At 36.7% G+C, this 23,236-nt stretch overlaps 1 protein-coding gene across 1 annotated transcript in view; it reads left to right on the top strand.

The window, feature by feature from the left end:
* L3MBTL4 (L3MBTL histone methyl-lysine binding protein 4) overlaps positions 1-23,236 on the top strand; it is a 434,331-nt gene that overhangs the window by 288,272 nt on the left and 122,823 nt on the right. The window contains 1 exon segment of the mRNA XM_090285146.1: positions 9,016-9,189. Coding sequence (XP_090141272.1) covers positions 9,016-9,189 — 174 coding nt within the window.

Genomic DNA, 23,236 nt, shown 5'->3' with positions numbered 1-23,236 from the left:
ACAAAGGGAACAAAAGCAAAAATAAGTAAGTAGAACTGCATCAAACTAAAAAGCTTCTTCACAGCAAAGGAAACAAAATGAAAATGCACCCTACTAAATGGGAGAAAATATGTGCAAACCATATATCTGGTAAGGGGTTAATATCCAAAATACTAAAGAACTCATGCAACTCAATAGCAAAAAACAACCTGATTAAAAAATGGGCAAAAGCCCTAAATAGACATTTCTCCCAAAAAGACATACAGAAGATCAACAAGTACATGAAAAAGTGCTCAACATCACTAATCATCAGGGAAATGAAAATTAAAACCACCTCTTTGGATGGCTTTTTTTTTTTTTTAAGGTAAGTATTGGTGAGGGTATGGGAAAAAGGGAACCTTTGTGTACTGTTGGTGGGAATGCAAAATGGTACAGCCACTATGGGAAAGAGTGCTGAGAGTCCCCAAAAAGTTTTAAAAAGAATTTCCATATGACCCAGCAATCCCACTGGGAGTATATATCCAAAGAAAGTGAGATCAATATCTTGAAGAGATACCTGCATTTTCATGCTTATTACAAAATTATTCACAATATTAAACATATGGAAACAAACTAAATGTCCATGAATGAATGAATGGATAAAAAATGTGGTGTATACATACAATAGGATATTACTTAGCCTTTAAAAAGAAGGAAATCCTGCCGTTTACAATAACATGGATGAACCTGGAGATCATTAAGCTAAGTGAAATAAGCCAGACACAAAAGGACAGATACTGTAGATATCACTGGTATGTGGAATCTGAAATAGCCTAATCTATATAACTTTATTAACCAATGTCACCCCAACAAAGTTAATAAAAAAGGAAAACAAAAAAAGAAATATTTTGTTTAAGATCTATTAGGACCATAATATCTAAAGGATATCTTTGACACACTGTAAAAATGTCTAATTAGAGGAGGATGCAATAAACTTTTCTTCAAATATAAATAAATAAATAAAATAGACTCATAAAAGCAGAATGGTGGATGCCAGGGTTTAGGGGGAGGGAAAATGGGGAGGGAATTGTTAAAGGGTACAAAATTTTGGTTATACAAGATAAATAAGTTTTGGATATCTATACAGCATAGTGCCTATAGCTAACAATACTGTTTTGTATACTTAAAATGTACTAAGAAGGTAAATCTTAAGTATTCTTACCACTAAAAATTAAATAATAAAGAAGGAAACTTTGAGAGGTAATGGATGTATTTATGGCCTTAATGGTAGTGATGGTTTCACAGGGGTATACTTATCCCCAAACTTATCAAGTTGTATATATTGAATATGTACCACTTTTTATTTTTTAAGTATATTTTATTGATTATGTTATTACGGTTGACCCAAGTTTTTACCCTTTGCCCCCTTCTGCCTGGTATCCCCCTTCCTTCCAGCAGTCTCTCCCCACCTTAGTTCATGCCCATGGATTGTGCAAGTTCTTTGGCTTCTCTATTGCCTGTACTATTTTTAACTTCCCCCTGTCTATTTTCTGCTTCTTAATCCCTACACCATTTCTCCATTCTCCCCTTTCCTCCTCCCAGCTGGTAATCCTTTAAATGATCTCCATATCTATGATTCTCTTCTTATTCGATCTTCCTTTTCTTAAATAAGTCCCTTTACATTTCCTGTAAAAATGGTTTGGTGGTGATGAGTTCCTTTACCTTTACCTTTACCTTGTCTGGGAAGCACTTTATCTTCCCTTCCATTCTAAATGATAGCTTTGCTGGATAGAGTAATCTAGGTTGTAGGTCCTTGCTTTTCATCACTTTGAATACTTCTTGCCAGTCCCTTCTTGCCTGCAAAGTTTCTTTTGAGAAATCCACTGAGAGTCTTATGGAAACTTCTTTGTGAGTAACTCTCTACTTTTCTCTTGCTGCTTTTAAGGTCCTCTTTGGGTCCAACTTGTTTTGGAACTTCTGTGCTCCCTGGGCTTGTATGTCTATTTTCTTTGCCAAATTAAGGAAGTTTTCTTTCATTATCTTTTCAAGTAATTTTTTTAATTTCTTGCTCTTCCTCTTCTTCTGGCAACCCTGTGATTTGGATGTTGGCACGGTTGAAGACGTCCCAGAGGTTCCTAAGCCTATCTCATTTTTTTAGATTCTTGTTTCTTCTTTTTGTTCAGGTTGAATGTTTATCTCTTGTTTATGTTCCAAATCATTGGTTGGAATCCCAGCTTCCTTCCCTTCTCTGTTGGTTTCCTATGGATTATTCTTTATTTCACTTAGTGTAACCTTTATTTCTTCCTTTATTTCTTTGTCATACTAATGGAGTTCTGTGAGCATCCTGATAACCAGTGTTTAGAACTTTGCATCTGATAGGTTGGCTATCTCTGTTTTGCTCAATTCATTTTCTGGGGTTTGTTCTTTTCTTTCATTGGGGCCATATTTCTTTGTCTCCTCAATTTAGCAGCCTCGTGTTTGTTTCTGTGTATTGGGTAGAGCTTCTTTGACTTCTATCTTAGTAGAGTGGCCTCTGTAGAAAAGGCACCTGTAAATTGTGTGGGGTAGAGCTTTAGGTAACTGCTAGGGTGGAGGAACCCACTTCACTACTTGGTGGCTATCCGGGGAGGCCTTGGAGAGGGGACAATGCTGCCTGACTTCTGGCGGTTCGCCCAACACTCGCCCTGTTTCCGATCACTTTGCCCCTTTCTGTGCACAACTGATGCCCTTCCAGCTGCTGCCCCAGTAGTGAATCCAGGAGTGGGTGGGTTTGCATAAATTCTAAGACCCTGCTGGCCCTTTAGCCAGCACTAATCTGGCAGTTTCTTCCACTGCTTAACCCCATTGGTTTTTACAGCCAGAGGTAATGGGGGTGTGTCTTCACACTTAATTAGATTGTTTGTCTTCCTGGTGTTGAGTAGTATGAATTCTTTATATATTTTGGAGATCAGTCCCTCATCTGAGGTATCATTGGCAAATATGTTTTACCATATGGTTGCTTCCCTTTTCATCTTGCTGATGTTTTCTTTTGCTAAGCAGAAACTCTTCAGTTTGATGTAGTCCCATTTGTTTATTCTTTCCTTTATTTCCTGTGCCTTAGGAGATGTATCAGTGAAAATATTGCTCCATGTGATATCTGAAATTTTCTTGCCTATGTTTTCCTCTAGAACTTTCATGGTGTCACGGCTTACACTTAAGCCTTTTATCCATCTTGAGTTTATTATGGTGTGTGGTGTAAGTTGGTGGTCTAGCTTCATTTTTTTGCATGTCCCTGTCTAGTTCTCCCAGCACCATTTGTTGAAGAGGCTCTTCTCACTTCATTTTATGTTCCTTCTCCCTTTGTCAAACATTAGTTGACCATATAGACCTGGGTTTATTTCTGGGCTCTCTATTCTGTTCCATATGTCTGTTCTTATGCCAGTACCAGACTGTTTCAATTACAGTGTCTTTGTAGTATAGTTTGATATCAGGTATTGTCATTCCTCCTACTGTGTTCTTCTTCCTCAAGATTCTGTGGCTATTCAGGATCCTTTTTGGTTCCATATAAATTTTTGAAGTATTTGTTCTAGGTCTGTAAAATATTTTAATAGGGATTGTGTTGAATCTAAATTGCTTTGGGTTATATGGACATTTTAATGATATTGATTCTTCCCATCCATGAACATGGTATATGCTACCATTTAATTTGTATCTTTCTTCAGTGTTATGTAGTTTTCCGAGTACAGGTCTTTTACCTCCTTGGTTAAGTTTATTCCTAAGTACTTTATTTTCTTGTTGCTATAGTAAATGGGATTTTTTTTGGAGTTTCTATCTCTAATATTTTATTGTTGGTGTACAGAAATGCCTTTGATTTCTGGACATTGACTTTGTACCCCGCTATTTTGCCAAATTCACTTATTTGGTCAAGTAGTTTTTTTGTGGAGTCTATGGGTTTTTCTATGTACACTATCATGTCATCTGCAAATAATGACAGTTTTACTTCCTCTTTTCCATTTGGATGCCTTTTATTTCTTTTTCTTGTCTGATTGCTGCATGTAAACAAGAAGCAGACTGACAGTGACCAGGGGGTAGGAGGCGGGTGGGGGAGGAGAGTAAGTAGGGGAAGGGCCTAGTCAAGGAACTAGTACAAATGACCCATGGACATGGACAATGGGGTGGGGATTGACTGTGGAAGAAGGGCAGGCAGGTAGTGGGGAGGCAATGGGGGAAAAAGTGGGACAACTGTAATATACTAACAATAAATAAATAAAAATAAAATAACCAAAGGGGGAAAATATATATATATATATATATATATATATATGTATGTATATATATAATACAATAGGCTTAATTAAGAGGTGGGTTAGTTGCATCAGAGAAGAACTCAGAGTCTAACTATATTCCTAATTCTTGGGCTATATGAGGACATATTCCTAGATAAAGGCTTCTCCTGGGAGCCACTTGCCTGTTTTGGGTGACTTCACTCTCCAGGATGAGGAACAAGGTTGTCAGTGATTTGACACTCTTCCTGAAATACTGCTAACCCTCTGTTTTATTTTTTATTTATGTTTTGAAGTATAGCCCTGAAGGGACCATTTTATCTTTGCCATCTTGCTTAAATTTGTAATGCTTTCTAACCTTTTAAAGCCATGTCACAGAAAGAAAATGATAATTCAAACTTGGGGGCTGCTCAGGTTAGAAGGACTGGACTGGGACTCTGGTGCCCCAGGCCCCTGCTGGCCACCCTGAGGGTGTGGTTGCAAACTGGTTGGGAAGCTACCATGAGGTATATTGGGACAACTTAGTAATAATCTTCTGGTCCAAATTGTTCATGTTCTAGAATTTGACAGACATGGCCCATTATTTCTAGTAGAACAAGGTAGTTAAAAGCAAGAACCAAAAATGTTGTTTGGGTATGAGAAACTGAACACGTTATTGATACAAGATGATAATATAGCACATGTGCAGAATCTGGTGTCCAAGGGGTTTGGCTAGATTAGAAGAATCCAGGAAGGGATCTCAATTAGTGGCCAAAGTACAGTAATAGAGAATTATTCAAGGTGTAAACCCATGGTAGACTGGCCAGGTTATATCTTGGAAGTAGACCTTTGCTTCCTAGGTTGGGATTAAGAGGCAGAGGCCCTGCCATGGGAAGGGGCTGGCAAAAACAGTAGGAACACAGGGCTTCTGTCCTAACAGGCGGGCCCTGAATTCTAGTCATGGAAGCAAACAAGGCATTTAGGAACAAGGACCAAGGCAGATGCCAAGCTAGAGGACCCAGAGCCAATGAGGCTGAGTAGGTCTCATGAAAAAAAGGCATGAGCGCAGGTTCCATAACTGGCTACTGCTTCAGGTTTGGATCTTAGGACTTTAGAATGAACAAGTGGGTTTAGCATTTTACCTCCAGCCTCAGATCAGGATTGGTCCTGGGAATATGGGGAAACTACACCAACCTATGAAATCAGGTACACCTGCCCTGAAAGAAAGAAAGGAGCGTTCAAAGGCCGGGGCTAGCACAAAAAGCAGGAATTCAGCATCACCTGTTCACACTACTTCCTCTGACCCCAACCTTGAATGTGGAGCATCAGCCAGGACCACTGCCCTTCAAAGGAGTACAGGGCAGCCATTGTTCTTGTGCATCTAGGTTAACACACCTTTGAAATACCAGAAGTAATACTCCTCTGAGGAGAACTGACACTTAGGAGAGCACATGATCTTGTTGACTATCCTATAATCTGATCTCCACCTTGTTTTTCTAATCTATCTACATCCTTAATTTCAAATGCATAAAAGAAGCTGCAAAACTATTATTTTTTAGAGCATTTAAGATCTGCCTGGCACATGTCATCAGTCTGGCTCAAATAAAATATTATAAAAACTATGTACACATTTGGACATCTCTTACAGTGACAGTAGGTACTTCTACATGGAAAATCTAGCCCATTGCTAAACTTCTTTTGTTGGAACTTCTTCCTTACTGTATTGTTACCAGCTAGTGGGATCCTGAAGCCTGCTGCCACCATCTAGGCAAAATTCTGGAGGCAAGAAGTCTTTATTCAAAAGCTATAGAATTTTGGAACATTCCCACCTGCATTAATCACTTAAGCCTATTAATTAAGGCTAAAATCTTAAACTCCTGAGTTCCCCAATTTTACCCCCTATTTTTAATTTTCTTATTTCTATAGGATTAGTTTATAAACTAAAAAAAATAAATAAATAAACAAATAAGATACAAAAGCTACACAATTTTGAAACAATGGCAGGCTTCTGCCGCAGAGCCCATCCCCTATAGAACACCCAAAGAATAACCCTGCCACCTCCTTCTAGGCCAGCCCCATCCTAGGCTCTGCCCAGAGTTTCTTTTCCTATCCCCAAATTTTCATTTGGGAAATGCAGACAGCTGCATCATGATTATCCAGACATCCTCAAGGAAGAGAGCCAGGGCAGCTTTTTAAGGAAAAAATATAGTTTTACTTTTCCATTTATCCTCAGATGTTAAAAATTATACTTAAATATTTTGAAAAGCAAAACCAATATTTTTAATTGCAGTCATTTTTATGTTTTCTTCTATTTATGAAGAGAACTATTAGGTTCTCAGTTTTAGATCTGTCAAAAATCTCGTTTAAAAGTTTACAACTGTCTAGCAGCTTTTTGCATATTTAGCATTTGCCCTCTGTTCAACTGCTTTGCTATTGATGAGCTTGGGGCTGACATTTTAAAGTAAATTTTTCATTTAAACCACATGAAGTTTCCAATATTTGACTGTCTCTGACTTTTTACATACAGGTCAACCTAATAGTTTCTGTTGTCTCTTTCTTCCTTCCCTGAAAACTACAAACAAACTGAATGAAGGTGACATAGGGGAATGGTCTGCTCCATCAAAAGAATCATGTCTCCCCCAAGACATTGCTTCTTAGGACTTTAGCCTGAAGTTTTTACACATGCTTATCTTCCTCTATAATGAGTGACATTTGAATATACTATTTCCTTCTCAGTCAGAAGTTGATATAAATTGGTATTTTACATTGATCAACAGAGCTCTAAGTCATAGAAATTTCATTTTACGTCAACAACTTTCTAAAGAGACTATTTTTTTCAGAACCATTTTACACAATATTTGACGAACTGCAAAGTTTTAAATGGTTTTATCATACCTAGGAATATCTCTTCAATTGGGATTTTTTCCTCTACATGTATAGATTTATGCAGAATCATGCATGCTCTTCCATGTGTGGGCACATGCACAGACACACGAGTAAGGGTCTGTATTTTCACGAAGTCAGATCAGAGTTTGCAATGCTCTCTTTAACTCAGATATTTCTCTGCAAAGGATGCAAGTAAGCACAGTGTTGCCACACAGAAACTTGTTCACAGCAGACCCATGTTGAAAATTATGTAATTATATATGAAAGCCTCCTCATCACAACTTCTTCTGCACATTCTTTTTTGTCCCATCATTATCTTCTTTCAAGCTCTTCTGCATTTCTTCTGAAAATTATGTTTTTGTCATTTAATATATCCTTTTGAACTTGACACTTTATTCTGATTCATATAATCTGTAGATACCCTTTTACACAACTTGTTTCACAGAGTCAGGAAATATTCCGTTCTAGTGATGCTCAGGAAGTTCCATCTAGTTTTTATACCTTAGTACCCAACTAACAAAGAGGGGCTAGAATTAAATTAAGAAATAGGCAAATGATTAAATGACTTAAAGGGGCTGATTTATTAATAAAGATCAAGGGAAACAAAATTTCTCTCATGTAAGTACTGAACAAGGGTGTCTATGGTAGCTGTCCACAGCACTGGACAAATGAGCCTTAGGAAAAAGTAGCCTGAGTGCCATGCAGCACACATCACATGGGGGTGGTGCTGTGAAATTAAGAAAATTCACAATAGTGATCATTTAAAAAATCTCAAATTGAGAGTATATGTTACATGGGCAGCAAAACTTCTGAGTAATAGTATCTTAATTAATGCTCAGCTAGGCTAGAAATAAACATTTCCTAATCTCCCTTAGGTTAGCGCCGTGTATCAGCAAATTTACAATATAGGAAATGAATTCCTAAAGAACCAACTGCCTAAATATTAAAGCATTGGACTGTGGCCTTTCCTAGATGTAGATGATAACACTGTGATAATGACAGCAACTACCATGTAATGGTGTGTGTATGTGTATGTGACAGAGAGAGAGAGAGAGAGAGAGAATGAGAGAGAGAGAGGTTGATTGATTTATGGGCACAACAACCATTATGAGTTGGATTTAGTTTCATTTTACTGGAGAGAAACTGAAGGTCCCAGCAGGAAATATTTTACCCAGGTTGTGTGCAGGTGACCTTTTGTTAAACCTGTGCTTTTACTGACAGTGGCTGCCACATTCCTAACAGCAGCAGAGGTTTGGGGCCTCTTTAGAGACAGGGGTGTGCGCACAGAAATCTAACAGGAACAATCGATCAGCCTGTAGAAAGAACCAGATCATTTTCCTGGCTGATCCTTCTGCCCAAACCTGCATTTAGGCTCCAACCACATCCAGGATGCGACTCAGCCCTGACTCTAGTCTGTTCTCTTTCACCTACAGCTGGAGTCCCTTCCCACTCAAATTCAAAACTCCTAGCAAGTTTCAGGAGGATTAAGCCAAATCCAGATACCATATTTCTGGATACGGAATGTTAAGAAACAAAAACATAATATTCTCTGATACTGGTAAATATTTTAGTTACTCATAATATTTGTGATATAAATAGTCAAATCAGGGCATAAATATTGGAGGAAACTTTGAGTCATGTTTATATAATGTTTTCATTGTTGCATTGGAAGCATATCTTTATGTTATTCTTGGATTTTTAAGTTTCCAAAATACTAAAAAACATATTCTGATGACTGTGCTGACCAGTATCTAGAACCTGAAAATTTTCTCTGAGGACAATATGAAAAGAAATTTATTTGAGTGAGTTCAGTGGAAGAAGAATGTCTTCTAAGTTTTAAAATCCTGGATGTAGGTCTGTTCCAATGACAGTGAGTCACTGATTTATCACTATAAACTGACAACTATGTTCTCATTTTATTACAAACCAGCACTTTTGGCTGCCCATATTTCGACATGAACTTGAAAAAAGAGGCAATGCTCCATGATCGTCTGAGAGAACAAACACAGGCAAATTTGGAATCAGGCGCTTCACATTTAAAATTGAAAAATCTCTGTAATTTGAACTTCAGTGGAAAACATGAACAAGGAAGCAGTCAGGCCAGGTAAGGAACTTTTTGAAAATGTGAACCAAAAAGTAAACCACATACGACAGTAAAAGAACAAATTTGTTAATATTAATAATTTGCTATATTGAAAAAATTTTTCTTTTTTATTTCTAGGTATTGTGTTCATGGGCTCATAGAATTCATTTAAACCTTGATTGTCATTTAAAAAATATTTTTATTTGTCAAAAATTTATTTTTGGAAATGTATATATTACATGTAAGCAATAGAAAACATATCTCATTTACAAAGTTCTGTAAGATTCACTTTTAACTTAACTTTTTTATTCTTTGGAATTATTTCATAGAAATGATGCTTATGGAACATGGCTGAGTATTTGTATCCAGTCATATCAGGATTTCCTCTCTTGCCTGTGAATGTGTCTTTGTCATCTTTAATTCAAATGCACCTGAGATATAATTTCTTCTTACTCTGAATAGCTTCCATTTTGATTTTTTTATAACACAACATCCTTTTTTTCCTAAATGTAAATTTACATTTTAAGTGTCAGGTTCCAATTTTTATTTATATATAATCATTTTCTAAAGAGCTGAAAATGCAACTTATTTGGTATTTTTTAACGTAAATGAGTAAGTACTCTAAGTAACATGTTTTCTATTAGAAAACTCAATTCTCTATGTTGTGAATAATAAACACAGAAAAATCTAACACTACGTAAATAATTGGAGACCAGAGATGGAGCCAAGAAAACTAGACAGAGAAGCAAGAGGCGGGTGTTTTTCAGACTGGGTCCGTGGGCAGAAGGCAGTTCCTGTTCAAGCTCATAGAGGCATTAAACCCTTTCTCTGCCAGTACTGACAGAGCTTCTGCTTGAGGGCTGCTGTTTCTCCTACACCTCCAAAGCCTTGCTCTTTTCATTTGGCAGGTGTGAAAGGGAAGGTGTCTATGTGGGAGCAGAGTTTGCATTGGAACAACTTTCTGCCCATTTACACCTTCAGTCCCAGTAAAGATGCTCCTTTACTCCCAAGGGGAGATCTGATCATTGGGAGGATACACTTTTCACATGGATTTTATGTCCTGGACTGCGGATTTTTTTTTTTTCCATGCAAATGTTGTTATACAGCATTTGGGTGGCATTTCATTTTTATTAAATAGGCTATTTTAATTCCAATCATTGTGCATGCGTACAACTGTGCAGATTAGCTCTCCTCTATTATATGATCTATTTCCTATGGATATGCATGCCTATATTTCTGTGGCTATATCTTGCATGTTTATTATTTATTCATACACTCACTCTTCTTGTTGAAACTTCACAGGGTCTAGTTGTTCTTTATTGTGCTTTACACCCACACTGTTTACAACTAAATAGTCAAGCTTGAACATCCTTTCCATTTCCTAGTTAAGGGATTTTTTTTTTTCTTTTTTAAAACTGTTTTCCAAGGAACGATGTTTATTTATTTTTGTAGATCCATTTACCCTTATCCTTGCTGTTCTATTCTGTTACCTTTTTTTTCCAAATAAAAACTCAGTCAATCTCTCTTGTAAATATTTTAGACATTCATCCTCAATATCAAAAGTCATAGACACTAAGCAGAGACTAAACAGATCTTTGAACTACTCTAAACAATGATTACTCTGTTGTATTCTCATAGAGGTCAGCTAAACCTTTCTTTTCAGCACAGATATATGGCTTCCCATGTCTAAACTCCTTTTAGGAATTTGCTTTTTTCAATATATTATTACAAACTTTATCATTTTAAAGGGGCTTTGCACTGAAATATATCAGATAAACATAATTACTATAGATAGAAAGAAAAAGTAGAGAAAGTTAGTTGATCATTGAGCAAGAAGTCACACTTGATCCTATTCAGTCAATCCTATTTCATGTATGCACAGAACTGTGCAAGTAGCTGGACAGCGGAGGGAGTTGTGGTACACATCTTCAATTCTTAAACCTTCTTTTGCTTTCAAATCTCAAGACCAAAGCCATCATTACACACCTATCCCTGTTCACTTTTAATTTAAATCAATCATCATAACAATGTTTCGATAAATAGTATTGGCAATAGTGCCCACTTTGACTCTACCCTCTCCCCATGACATCCTATTCATGGTCTGGAATTCCAATGGGAGGTAAAAGGAGAATAGGAACATCAACAAGAAATGACATGTAGTCTAATTATGAGTAGATAAAGTATATTTTTACCCTTCTCACAACTTATTTATCATAATTTCCTGAGGCTGCCTTTCCTCTAATCCAAATCGTTACTCTTAAAATCACAAGATATCAGATACAGGTGGAGAAAAATATTTAAATCCATCTGTTCTACATTATAGAAGGAAATCATTTTTACTTGGTTTATGTCCAATCATAAGCATGGGGCTAAATTAGTAAAAATTTGAGTTATAATTTCCACTGACCTCCAATCCATCCATCCATCACTGAGCCTTGGACATGCCTTCTGTAATTTCTTAGGCAAAACCTGTCACCTTAGAATCTCCAGATTTCTTGCAATTCACATGAAAATATAAAATTAACTATTGACATTCTTCCAAAATCAATTAAATGCTGTCCAACAATTTAAGGAATTTTTTCTTTTCCTTAACTGTATCCCAGTTTTGTGTTTATTTTTTAAAAAGTATATTTGTTTTCATGTTAATCTTTGAAAAGGGAGTTATTAATAAATATTTAGTCTCCATAATTTTGTAATAGAAATAGCCTATTTATGTTTACCTTTTATTAGCAGAGGGCCAAGTTTTAAATTTGAGTGGACTATATACTACTAGATGTTTACAATATTAACCTTCACAGCAGTAAGATTACATATTAATACAGCCTTAATGAATCAGATTCATAATAGGTCATTATCATTACTGAAAAACTATATAGATATTCCTTTTCCCTTGTACAAATAGAGTACTACTATATTCATAGTGCATTAAATAGAGGCATATGACCTTATACTTGGGTATGTACTCTAGAAGGTAAAATGCCTTTAATTTGTTTAATAGTTTATAGTTTGCACATACATTACCTTTAGAGCTCCCTTAATCTTTGATTTAGGCAAAGCAGAAGTTATTGTCATCATAGTATTTTCATTTATAGGTGAGAGAGTGGAGATCATTAACAGTAACTGATCTGGGACCCAAACATAAGTCTTAAAATTTAGAGTATTTCCAGTTCAGTAAACTATCACAATAATAACTATTATAATAAGAGTAACACCAAAAGTGTCAACAATATAGTTATTCGGACTTCCAGCCAAGATGGAGGCATAAATACACATGCTGCATCTCTTCACAACTACAAAAAAATTAACAATCACTTCAAAACTAAAAACCCCAAGAAAATCCAGAAAATTGAAACTACAGGGAAGTTCAGCAAAGAAATAAAGAAGAAATAATCAGCCAGAAAGGTAGGAGGGGCGGAGCTGGGATGGAGAGTAAGAGGAGTAGAGTAGTGACTGCAGGGGTGGTACTTGGCCGCAGCACAGCTAGAGGTGGCTCGGCTGGTGGGAGCACAGCGGGCGGGTATGGCTAACAGTAGCCATGGCAAAAAACACAGTCATACCATTTAAATCCAAGAAGCAATCCCGGCCCCAAACCAGACTGTGTAGCTTGTGGTTCGAGTGCTGGGGAAAATAGAGCTGCATTGCTTATGACTGTGAAAGCAAGTGGGGGCTGGAACAGAGGAAGAAGCTACCAGTCTCAAAAAGGAGGCAGCTTGCTTAGTACAGGAAGAGAGAGAAGTGCCTGGAAAAGCAGTGACAACCTGCACTTTTCCCTCTCACACCCCTCCCCCACATACAGCACCAAAACGCAGTGAAAGGGTCAACAGCACTAATGAATACCTAAGGCTTCGCCCCCTATAACATAAGAGTTGCGACATCCCCACCCAAATCACAGAGACAATGAAAGAAACTGTCATGATGAGGAGACAGAGAAGTATGGCTCAGAAGAGGGGACAGATCAAGGTACCAGTGACACAACTAAGCAATGAGCACATAGCACGCCTAACAGGTGATGAAATAGAGAGCTTAACAGATGAGGAGATCAAGAGCTTAACAGATGCACAGTTTAAGACATTGGTGATAAAGATGCTCACAGACTTAACAGCAAACGTTAAACAGGATGGGGAAAGAATGAAGGCTATCCTGGCTGAAATGAAGGAAAACCCATATGGAACAAGTGGTGAAGGAAAGCAAACCAGGGTTCAAATCAACAAATTGGAACAGAAGAAACAGTCAACCCGTACAGAAGGGGGAAACAAGAATCTTGAAAAATGAGGAGAGGCTTAGAAATCTCTGGGACATGCCAACATCCGAATCATAGGGTTGCCAGAAGGTGAAGATGAAGAGTAAGAAACTGAAAATTTATGTGAAAAAATAACGAAGGAAAACTTCCCTGATTTGGAGAAGGAAATGGACATACAGGTCCAGGAAGCACAGAGAGTGCCAAACAAACTAGACCCAGGGAGGACCACACCAAGACACATCATAATCAAAATGCCAAAGGTTAAGGGTAGAGAGAATCTTAAAAGCAAGAAGAGAGAAGAGGAGAATTACCTACAAAGGGGTGCCTATAATACTGTCAGCTGATTTCTCAAAATAAATTGCAGGCAAGAAGGGACTGGCAGGAAATATTCAAAGTGATGAAAAGCAAGGACCTACAACCAAGATTACTCTATCCAGCAAAGTTATCATTCAGAATGGAAAGGTAGGGAAAATGCTTCCCACACAAGGTAAAGCTGAAGGAATTCATCATCACCAAGCCATTATTATATGAAATGTTAAAGGAACTTATTTAAGAAAAAGAAGATTAAAACTATGAACATTAAAATGAAAACAGTATCACAACTATCAACAACAGAAGCAAAGGAATGAAAACAAAGGCAAACTAAGCAGACAACTAGAGTGGGAACAGAATCAGAGGTATGGGAGCATGTGAGGGAAGTTCAGCTGGGAAGAGGTAGCAGGGAGAGGGAGGGAAATGGTGCAGGAATTAAGAAGTATAGTAGGAGGGTGGGAATGGACAGGGGCATGTTGAGAGGATCATTATGCATGACCCATGGACATGGACTAAGTGGGGGGGACTCCTGGAGAGAGGGAAATTGCTGAGTGGAGGAGAGCAAAAGGAAAAGAAATTGGGACAACTGTAACAGCATAATCAATAAAACATACAAAAATACATAGCTAAAAAAATATGTCAACAATAATAATCAACTATTATTAACATCACATACTTTGGGCTACAAAGTATTGTGCTAAAAAATTTACACACATCATCCTGTTAATTTTATTCTATCATCATAACCACCCTATGGTGGTTAAGTATTCTAAGTCTTACTTTATAAAGTAGGCATTTTAAAATTAGATAAATTAGGCAAAGTGTCCAAGATCACACAGATATACAGCAGAAAAATTGGGATTAGACGACAGAACTGCCTGACTCCAAATCTTATACATGTTTCAACTACATTAGGCTAAAAAAGAATAATAGTTTAAGACTTTGAAATTGCCTGGCTAGGTTTATATGCAGAGTATTTTCTACTTCTGTCTAGAATTCTCAAGGTCATCTTGTAAATCAATTATTTCTTATTTTTTGAAAATAGAACTACTGAAGAAGAAGAATCTTAACTATGTTTTCCCCAAACTGTTTATTCTTATTTATACTATTTATATAAAACACAGAATCTTTCTCCTTTAACACATTTCATTGTAAAATACTAACGGCTTATATCTGCAACAAGGGAATACAATTATACTCATTTAACAGTTTTATCATAAAGAAAATTACTTTGAATACAGCTCCTCCCACCTCCCCCTATTATTGAGTATCTATTAGCTGGCCTCTCCAGGACAGAGTAGGACATTTTTTCTGGCATCTCCAGCCACCTAAATATTCTTTAATAACTTTTTTGCTTCCCTAAAGTAGTGTTTATTTAATATATTCTAATTCACACAATTGGTAGAACCAACATTAGTTAAAATCCCTGTCATATTCAACCATTACTATTAAGAAAATATAAGAAAATGCCTAATAAAGCTCACTTTGTTTATCCTAATGCCTGCCATAATATAAATTTTATGCACTTTCCTAAGTCCCATATTGATGATGAAAACAGCTGGGGAAAGTTATGGTGATCAGAGAATGGCATGGAGTAGAATAGTTTCTTAATGATCCGTATAATAAATTGCACTGCATAAGCCAATTAGTTTATTTCCAGTACTCAAATTAACTGCAATATAAATATCTTCTATGTGGTCCATTTTCAGAATTAAAATAGTGTTAGTCGGTTGTTCCACATATTAATTTTCCAAGTTTTAAGTAGATAGTCTTTAATCCATCAACCTTTTCTCTCACTCCTTGCCATATAAATTCTCTGCTTTGGGAGATAAAGTCTACCCAGTGTCCCACTCACCCTCTGTCATCATCCACAATATTGCTTTTGTTCTTGCACTCATGCCTGCTTGCCTGTTCTCCCTTTTCCCAGGCTCATCTCTGTCTTGAAGTTTTCTATAGCAATTCCAACACATATCAGCTTCTTGACATTAGAGATTATGTTTTACATGTCTCTATTTCTAATGCCTGTTATAATGCCAGACACTTAGTAGGCACTCAGCAAATTAAATAGATTTTGAGCAATCACTATGCACCAGGGACTGTGCTAGGCCCTGAGATATGGATCAAATTAAGAGATAATCCCATTCTTTGTTCATGGTATTCCTTTGTGCCTTTGATCTAGTACCATGCAACAGTAGCTTATGTTTGAGCCTTTTTAATACTTGTTTTGTGTGTGCCTTATTTTCTCAAAAAGATTAGAGGCTGCTAAAGGGTAAGAACCAGTTTTCATTATGCTTCTGTTTTTTTTCATTCCTTTTTCCATTATAGGTCTTAGTAAATCTAAATTGACTAATTCAGATATATACATTAGTTTTCCTCTTAGAATCTCAATTTCTTCAGCTGTAAAGTGAAGATAAAATATGAGACTTAGATTTTAACTATAGGTATATGGATATAACATAGAGTTATAGCTATATAACTGATCCTGGCACATAGTAGAGACTATTGAAATTGTAGTTCTATGTTTTCATATTTATAAAAATTGCTGATTTTAGTCTTACAATTGGACCAGTTTTAATTATATATATACACCACACATCTTTGCACCAAAGATAGAAATTTAAACCTTTATTTATCTGAATATCACTCAGCATCTGGAACTACATTAGTTAGACTCTTAATCAGTTGAGCAGTGACCAAACCACCAAGACACTCAGGCTCCTTCTGGGCTGGTAGAGGATGGTGGCTGGACAGGAAACCCTCAGACCATCCAGACAAGTTTCCTCCCATGCCACACTTCCACATGGACCCTGAGGAACCTGTCACAGGGGTGACAATCCTGGAGTTTAACAATGAAGAAGGACTTAAAAGATTATCTAATCCAACTTTTTCTACATAGAAATAAGGATATTAAAGCAAAAGAATTTATTCCTCTGTTCGACACTTTTTAATTGCAATGTGTCAAACCCTCTGATTTTCAGGTCCTTGTTCTGCTCACTATATCAAAGTTCCTCCTACCCCAGAATTAAAATTCAACCAGAACAGATTGGTATGTAGCATGTGAATACATGAATGACACTTACCTTGCTGAATTCAGGGTCCTGACCGTAGCCAGGCCCTAAAATTGAACATATTCATTCATTCAACAAATGAATAAATATTTAGAAAGGTACTATTCCAAGCCCTCATGATACAGCAGTGAACAAAACAGACTAAAAGCCTTGTCCTTATTAAGCTTTCACTTAGTGGTAAGAAATCAGCCCAAGCTACAAAGTAGCAGAATGAGGATTTACACTTAAGCAAGATGACTCTAGTTCCTGCAGACTTGGCAGTGGGCATTTTAATTCACTCATTGCATAACATTTATTCATTCAGAAAATATGTATGGAGTTTCTACAGGTGCTGGGGATATGGAAATGACCAAAACAGTCCCATCCCTACAGGGAGTATATTTCCAGGTAGAGAAGATGGAGGAGTAAAAGAAAAGTAAACCATACATGAAGAGAAAATCACAGATTGGGATGAGTGCCATGAAAGAAGTAAAAGGGTAACAGTCAAAATGCTTTCAGCCACTCCTTGTCTTAAAGTCCTAGGGACCATAAACAGATCCAAGCCATAAAGAAAAAAAGGAAGGAGGAGAATCTGTTGCATATTTTGCAAATTGAAAATGAAATGAGGGGTGTCTGGATCAGCTCAGGAGTATAGACAGAAACTGATGAGATGAAAGGATTCAGCCTTCATTGGCATTTACTTGCCTTAGTTCTCTGGCACTTTCGTTATAGTCTTGTGTTTCCTAAACAAATGCTGAAATGTTATAAAATAACCAATGTATGCTTCAAAAAGACCTTTAAAAATAATTCTCTAAACTGATTCTCTTAAGGCATTTTATAATTTATTGTGAATCTCTGGGTTTCTGGAATGCTGCCTTGGCCCAGGCTCTTAGTAATTAAATCTCATCTTCTCCTGTAGAACAGTGTGTGCTAAAAATGTTCATGGTTCTTTGTATAAAGGAAATATTGGTGTTCTTGCACCCCCCAAAAACCAAAAATTTGTTGCCCAAGCATTGGCTGGTTTTTATTCTTTATTTACATACTTAATCTAGCTTTAAAATAATTATTTCCCATTCATTGTAAATAGTAACATTTTTTCCCATAAGTAAAGCAATGCTTATATATTACAGGAAAATTAGAAATATAGATTAATATAAGTAGAAAAATAAAGATTAAAAACAATAATACCCAGACCTCTGTCAAAGAACCCAATCTAAAAGATTATAAGAATATGACAAAATTTCCACTTCAATAATTCAGTTAATATAGAAGTTTTTTTTAATAATAAATTCTTACTTCCCACTCCTCAAGTCTGATGCTGCCTCCTAAAGTTATGTGTATGAATAGATTGTCATGTTTTCTTCTATGCTTTTCTTCGTTTGTGTATATATAGAGATATGCAGGTATACATTCACTCTTTTAAAAACTACATTAATTTTTGTTAATGTTTCTTTGGAGGTTAACTTGTATCATTATGGGTAGATTATGATATAACCATGTTAAATATTGGGAAAGATGCTGCATTCCTGAAAGGGTAACATGGGAACAAATATTTAAAAGACCCTAACATTAAATTCTGAGGCTTTAATAAAATACACACATATTTTACCCCGAATTTATAATGATAGACTGAACAATGCACCTGTAAATAAATCAGCGTTTTTGACTAGAAGAAAAATAATCTGGCCTTGGACTTTATTTATATATGGAGATGTTGTAAAGACGTGGACAACTAAGTACCCCCAAAGAAAAAAGAAATTTGCCTTATTCCTGATGGATAACCATGAGAAATTGCTGTTTCCTGGCTCAAAGAATGTCTGACAATAAAAGATATTAGTTAACAATATGTTTTATTTATTTAACAATATGTCATACAACACAAGTGGATTGAGTGCATTGTTTTTAATAATTGTGTCATATTCTGCAGTGTGCACATACCTTATTTCACTAATTTCCCTAGTGACAGGTATTCAGGTTGTTTCCGGTGTTTTTCCTCTTATAAATAATGTTGCAGTAAACATTTTCATATGTGTGTTATTTATTGATACTTTATAATGCAGGATTTTAAAAAGTTTAATTACTCTTTGTTTATAAACTAAACATATTGTATGACTCCTTCTTTAGATTGAGTCTTACATGTCCTTGATCTATTTTGCTTTAACTGTAAATAAATTCACATATACAAATATACATACACACAAGTATACATACGGGGTGGGCAAAAGTAGATTTATAGTTGTGAGTATGCAAAACAGTTTATTCTTGTATTATTACTAATTATTGTATTATTTTCCAAACGAACAACTGTAACCCTGCTGTTGTCCCACCCTGTATGTGTGTCCACAGGAAACTTTTGCAGTTCTCATAATTTACCCCCTGCCTGCACACCCACCTCAGCAAATACCACACCCATTACTAAATCTTCTCTTCCCCTACCCTCCACATGTCTATGTCTTTGCCATGTCCCTCTTTATACTTCCCTTAGTAAAATTTGTTTTGAGGTTTAGTTCAAGGTCATCTCCTCCTGCAAGCTTTTTCTAACCTCTTCTACCTTTAAGCAGAAAACACCTTCCTGCTTTGTGATCCCATAGTAATTTCTTCATTTCTGTATTGTAACCCTTCTCTCAATCTACTTTGTATAAAAGATGGCAGTGCACTCAACTGTATCTTCTGTTTGATTATCAGTCTTAGGGTAGCAGGCACCATCTTGGCTGCATGTAGGAATGGTTCAAAGAAATGTTGATTAGACTTGAACAATTTGTCTAAAAATAATAGGTATTCAGAGCCCAATATTTGCCTTTCAAGACCTGTTATAACTAAATACAGTTATTAAGGCAATTTTGGGAAAAGATAGCAATGTAAAACAGTCATATGGGGTATGTATATTCTGGCCCTAGGGACCTTGTCCTTTACTTCTAAAACAGGGTCAGCAAATTTTTTTCTGTAAAGAGCCAGATAGTAAGTATGTTAGACTCTGCCAGCAATAAGATCTCTGCTACAATTGCTCAGCTTAACCATAGTGTGAAAGCAGGCGTGGACAGTAAGTACACAGATAAACATGGCTGTGTTCTAGTAAAACTTTATTTATAAAAACAGGCAATGGACAGGATTTGATTTGTGGGCCATAGTTACCAAACGCCTGCTCTAGAGGGTCTCTAGCTACATTTACACTGACCTGAGTTAAATTTAAATTCTGGCTCTTCTACTTTGACTCTTCTGTTTACTATATGATTTGGGGCAAGCTACTTGCTCTCTCTGTCATTATCAACAAATAAACATAAGATTCATATTACCTCCAACATGTTAGGCATATAGTTCAGGACCTAGCATTTACTGAATACAGAAATGGTAGCCAATAATTTGGCACATTAAAAGTAGTGGAAGCATAGAAAGAGGGTCAGAGAACACACAGTCCCTTTTTTTTCAACAGAAAGTAGCAAAATCCTAAGGAAAAGGAAGAGAAATAACAATGGCTGGCAGAGATTATCGGATTACAGTGGCAGGTCCATCAACAACAGAAGCAGCGATCCCCTCAGTCACATACACTCCTCTGTAGAATGAACCAGGAGAGACAGACAGACAAGTAGCTTGACAGTTGCTGCAGCAACAGCATTATTAATAAAATATTTTGAAGATTGTTCGGAGTGCCTGGACCTCTGGCAACTATGTAAAAGATGTGAGGCAAGCTTCAAGAAATATTGGTGAAATAGTTATACTGTACCTGCAAATTTCAGTGGTATTACCTCTTTAGCTAAAGTGCAAACAAATATGAATCTTTGGCACCTTACTAAGCTAATTATCTCCAAACATTTCAACTGACTATATGCAAGAGGCTCTTTCAAGATGCAACTCTTCAGTACCTGTTTCCACTGCCATCAAGATAAAGCACCCCTCGCCTGCCCCCCCCCCCAAAAAAAGATAAAGCCCAAACACTTGAGAAGAGCATGCAAGGCTCTCTGCAACTTGGCTCCAGCTTATTCTTTCATCCTCACTTTTGATCTTTTCTTTCCTTGTACAGCACAGATTCTTCATCCAAGTAAATTGATTAGCTTATTCCTGTCCCAGAGCACTTCTTCCTCCCATTTTGCTTATGCCCGTTCTATTCCAGACTAATTCTCTAGACCTTTACAAACCCATCAGTCATTCACATCCTCATTCTTTCAGGACCGGACATGCTGAGTCCTCTGCAGACAACCCAACTAGCCCAGTGCCAAGCAATATCAATATCCACCCTCCGGCTGCTAGGAGCATTATTATTATTCTCTCCTTTTCTTTTGCTCTGCTTGTGACATCTCCTTGAAGCTTTCTGTAAATGCTCAGTAGTAAACCCAGTGTTAATGGGAGGTGACGTGTGCACTAGGAGGAAACCTGGATTTGAAGTTTGAAGTCTTGAGTTTCTGTCCTAGCTCCACCATCATCTCACTATGTGTCCAAGACGGACAAGTGGTTTAATATCTCTGAGTCTCAATTTCTTTATTAGTAACAAAGGCCCTATACCTACTTTGTAGAGTTTTTAAGTTAAGTGAAATGAGATTAAATGAAATCAAGAGCCTGGGAGTCGTTGAAAGGTACCTACCTCACTCAGGAAACGGGACTGAATCTGAACTGTTTATAGTGTTTAGCCTGGTATATATCCCTAGTGATGTAATAATTTTGAATGCAAGAGCTATACCCAAACATATTTGTGATTAATTGCAGTACCTGGCATGTTTATAAAAAGCTACTCAATAAATTTATTTGATTTATTTTTACATTGCTTTTAAAAATCCCCTTCAAAATTATGTAAGGCATGCTAGCTTCTGTTTTTTAACCTATAAAATGAAACCAAGATCTTCATCAGCATATATTGCAGAGGGAGGCTTTCAGATGGTTTGAAGATCAGCTCAGTTTTATAAAATTTTTAAAGCTTGGGGGAAAATTCCCAAGGTTTTTCAAAAATTTGTACTCACAGCTAAAATATTTTTCCAGCTTAATTTTTGCAAAATTAATACTCTGTGCACATGTTGTGCCTTCAGCATTCCATGTTGACTAGCTCTCTCTGCCAGATGCTCACTGTTTAAATTTAAGTCCTCTTTATCTAGTTTATATTCTTTCCTAGAAGAATGTAAATCAATTTTGATGACATATATTCCTGATGATATATATAGAAAGAATATAATGAAAATTATACATATTGAATTAATAAAAATATTACACAGATTTTTACACATGTTCATGATACATAAGAGTTTGTAGACTATTTTATAACACATTGTTTCATTAATTGTTCAGAACAAACCCTGTAAGGCAAGTACTATCTCCATTTTGAAGACCAGGAAGCTAAGATCTCTAGAATTTAAATAAGCACCCAGAGTCACAAACTTAGGACACAGGTGCTGAGACATGGAGTCAGGTTTTCCTGCTGTAAGCCTATTGGTATCTGCATTGCACCACAGGTGGTCAGCCAGAGTTAGTATGCTCCACAGTAGCTATATAGTACCTCCTTTTTTAAAAAATATGTTTTATTTATTATACTGTTACAGTTGTCCCAATTTCCCTTCTCTCTGCTCCCCTCCACCCGGTGGCCCACCTCCCTCCAGTTGTCCCCCCCTTTTAGTCCATGTCCATTGGTTGTGCATATAGTTCTTCTCAACCTCTTCCTGTCTATTCCATTCCCTCCTACTATGCTTCTTAATTCCTGTACTATCTCCCTCCCTCCCCTTCCCACGCTGATCTCCCCCCATATGTTCCCCATACCTATAATTCTTTTTCCACTATCGTTGCCTATTTAGTTTGCCTTTGTTTCGGTTCCCTAGCTTCTGTTGTTGGTTCTTGTGATGCAGTTTTCATTTTAATGTTCATGGTTTTGATTCTCCTTTTTCTAAACCAGTCCCTTTAACATCTCATATAACAGTGGTTGGGATCTAATGAACTCCTTCAGTTTTGCTTTGTCCTGGAAGCACTTTCTCTGCCCTTCTATTCTAAATGACAGCTTTGATGGACAGAGTAATCGTGGTTGTAGGTTTTTGTTTTGCATTACTTTGAATATTTCTTGCCAGTCCCTTCTTGCCTGAAGGGTCTCCCTTGAGAAGTCAACTGATAGTCTAATAGGGACCCCTTTGTACATGATTCTTCTCTTCTGTCTTGCTGCTTTTAAGATTCTCTCTTTATCTTTAATTTTTGACAATTTGATTATAATGTGTCTTGGAGTATCTCTCCTTGGGTCCAGTTTTTCTGGAACTTTCTGTGCTTCTTGGACCTGTAAGTCTATTTCTTTCCCCAAGTTTGGGAAGTTCTGCATTATTATATTTTCACTTAATTTTTCAATTTCTAGTTCTTCTTCTTCGCCCTCTGGCAATCCTATAATCCATATGTTCGATCTCTTATAGCTGTCCCAGAGGTTTCTGATCCTCTCCTCACTTTTCTTACTTTCTGTTTCCTCTTTCCTCACTAGTTGACTGTTTGTTCCTTCCCTGTGTTCTAGTTTGTT

This window comes from Furipterus horrens, unplaced genomic scaffold (genome assembly GCF_987537825.1).
Source record: "Furipterus horrens unplaced genomic scaffold, mFurHor1.1.pri manual_scaffold_8, whole genome shotgun sequence".
In the NCBI taxonomy this organism is placed as follows: Eukaryota; Metazoa; Chordata; class Mammalia; order Chiroptera; family Furipteridae; genus Furipterus; species Furipterus horrens.
This window is presented reverse-complemented; position numbering and strand designations above follow the sequence as displayed.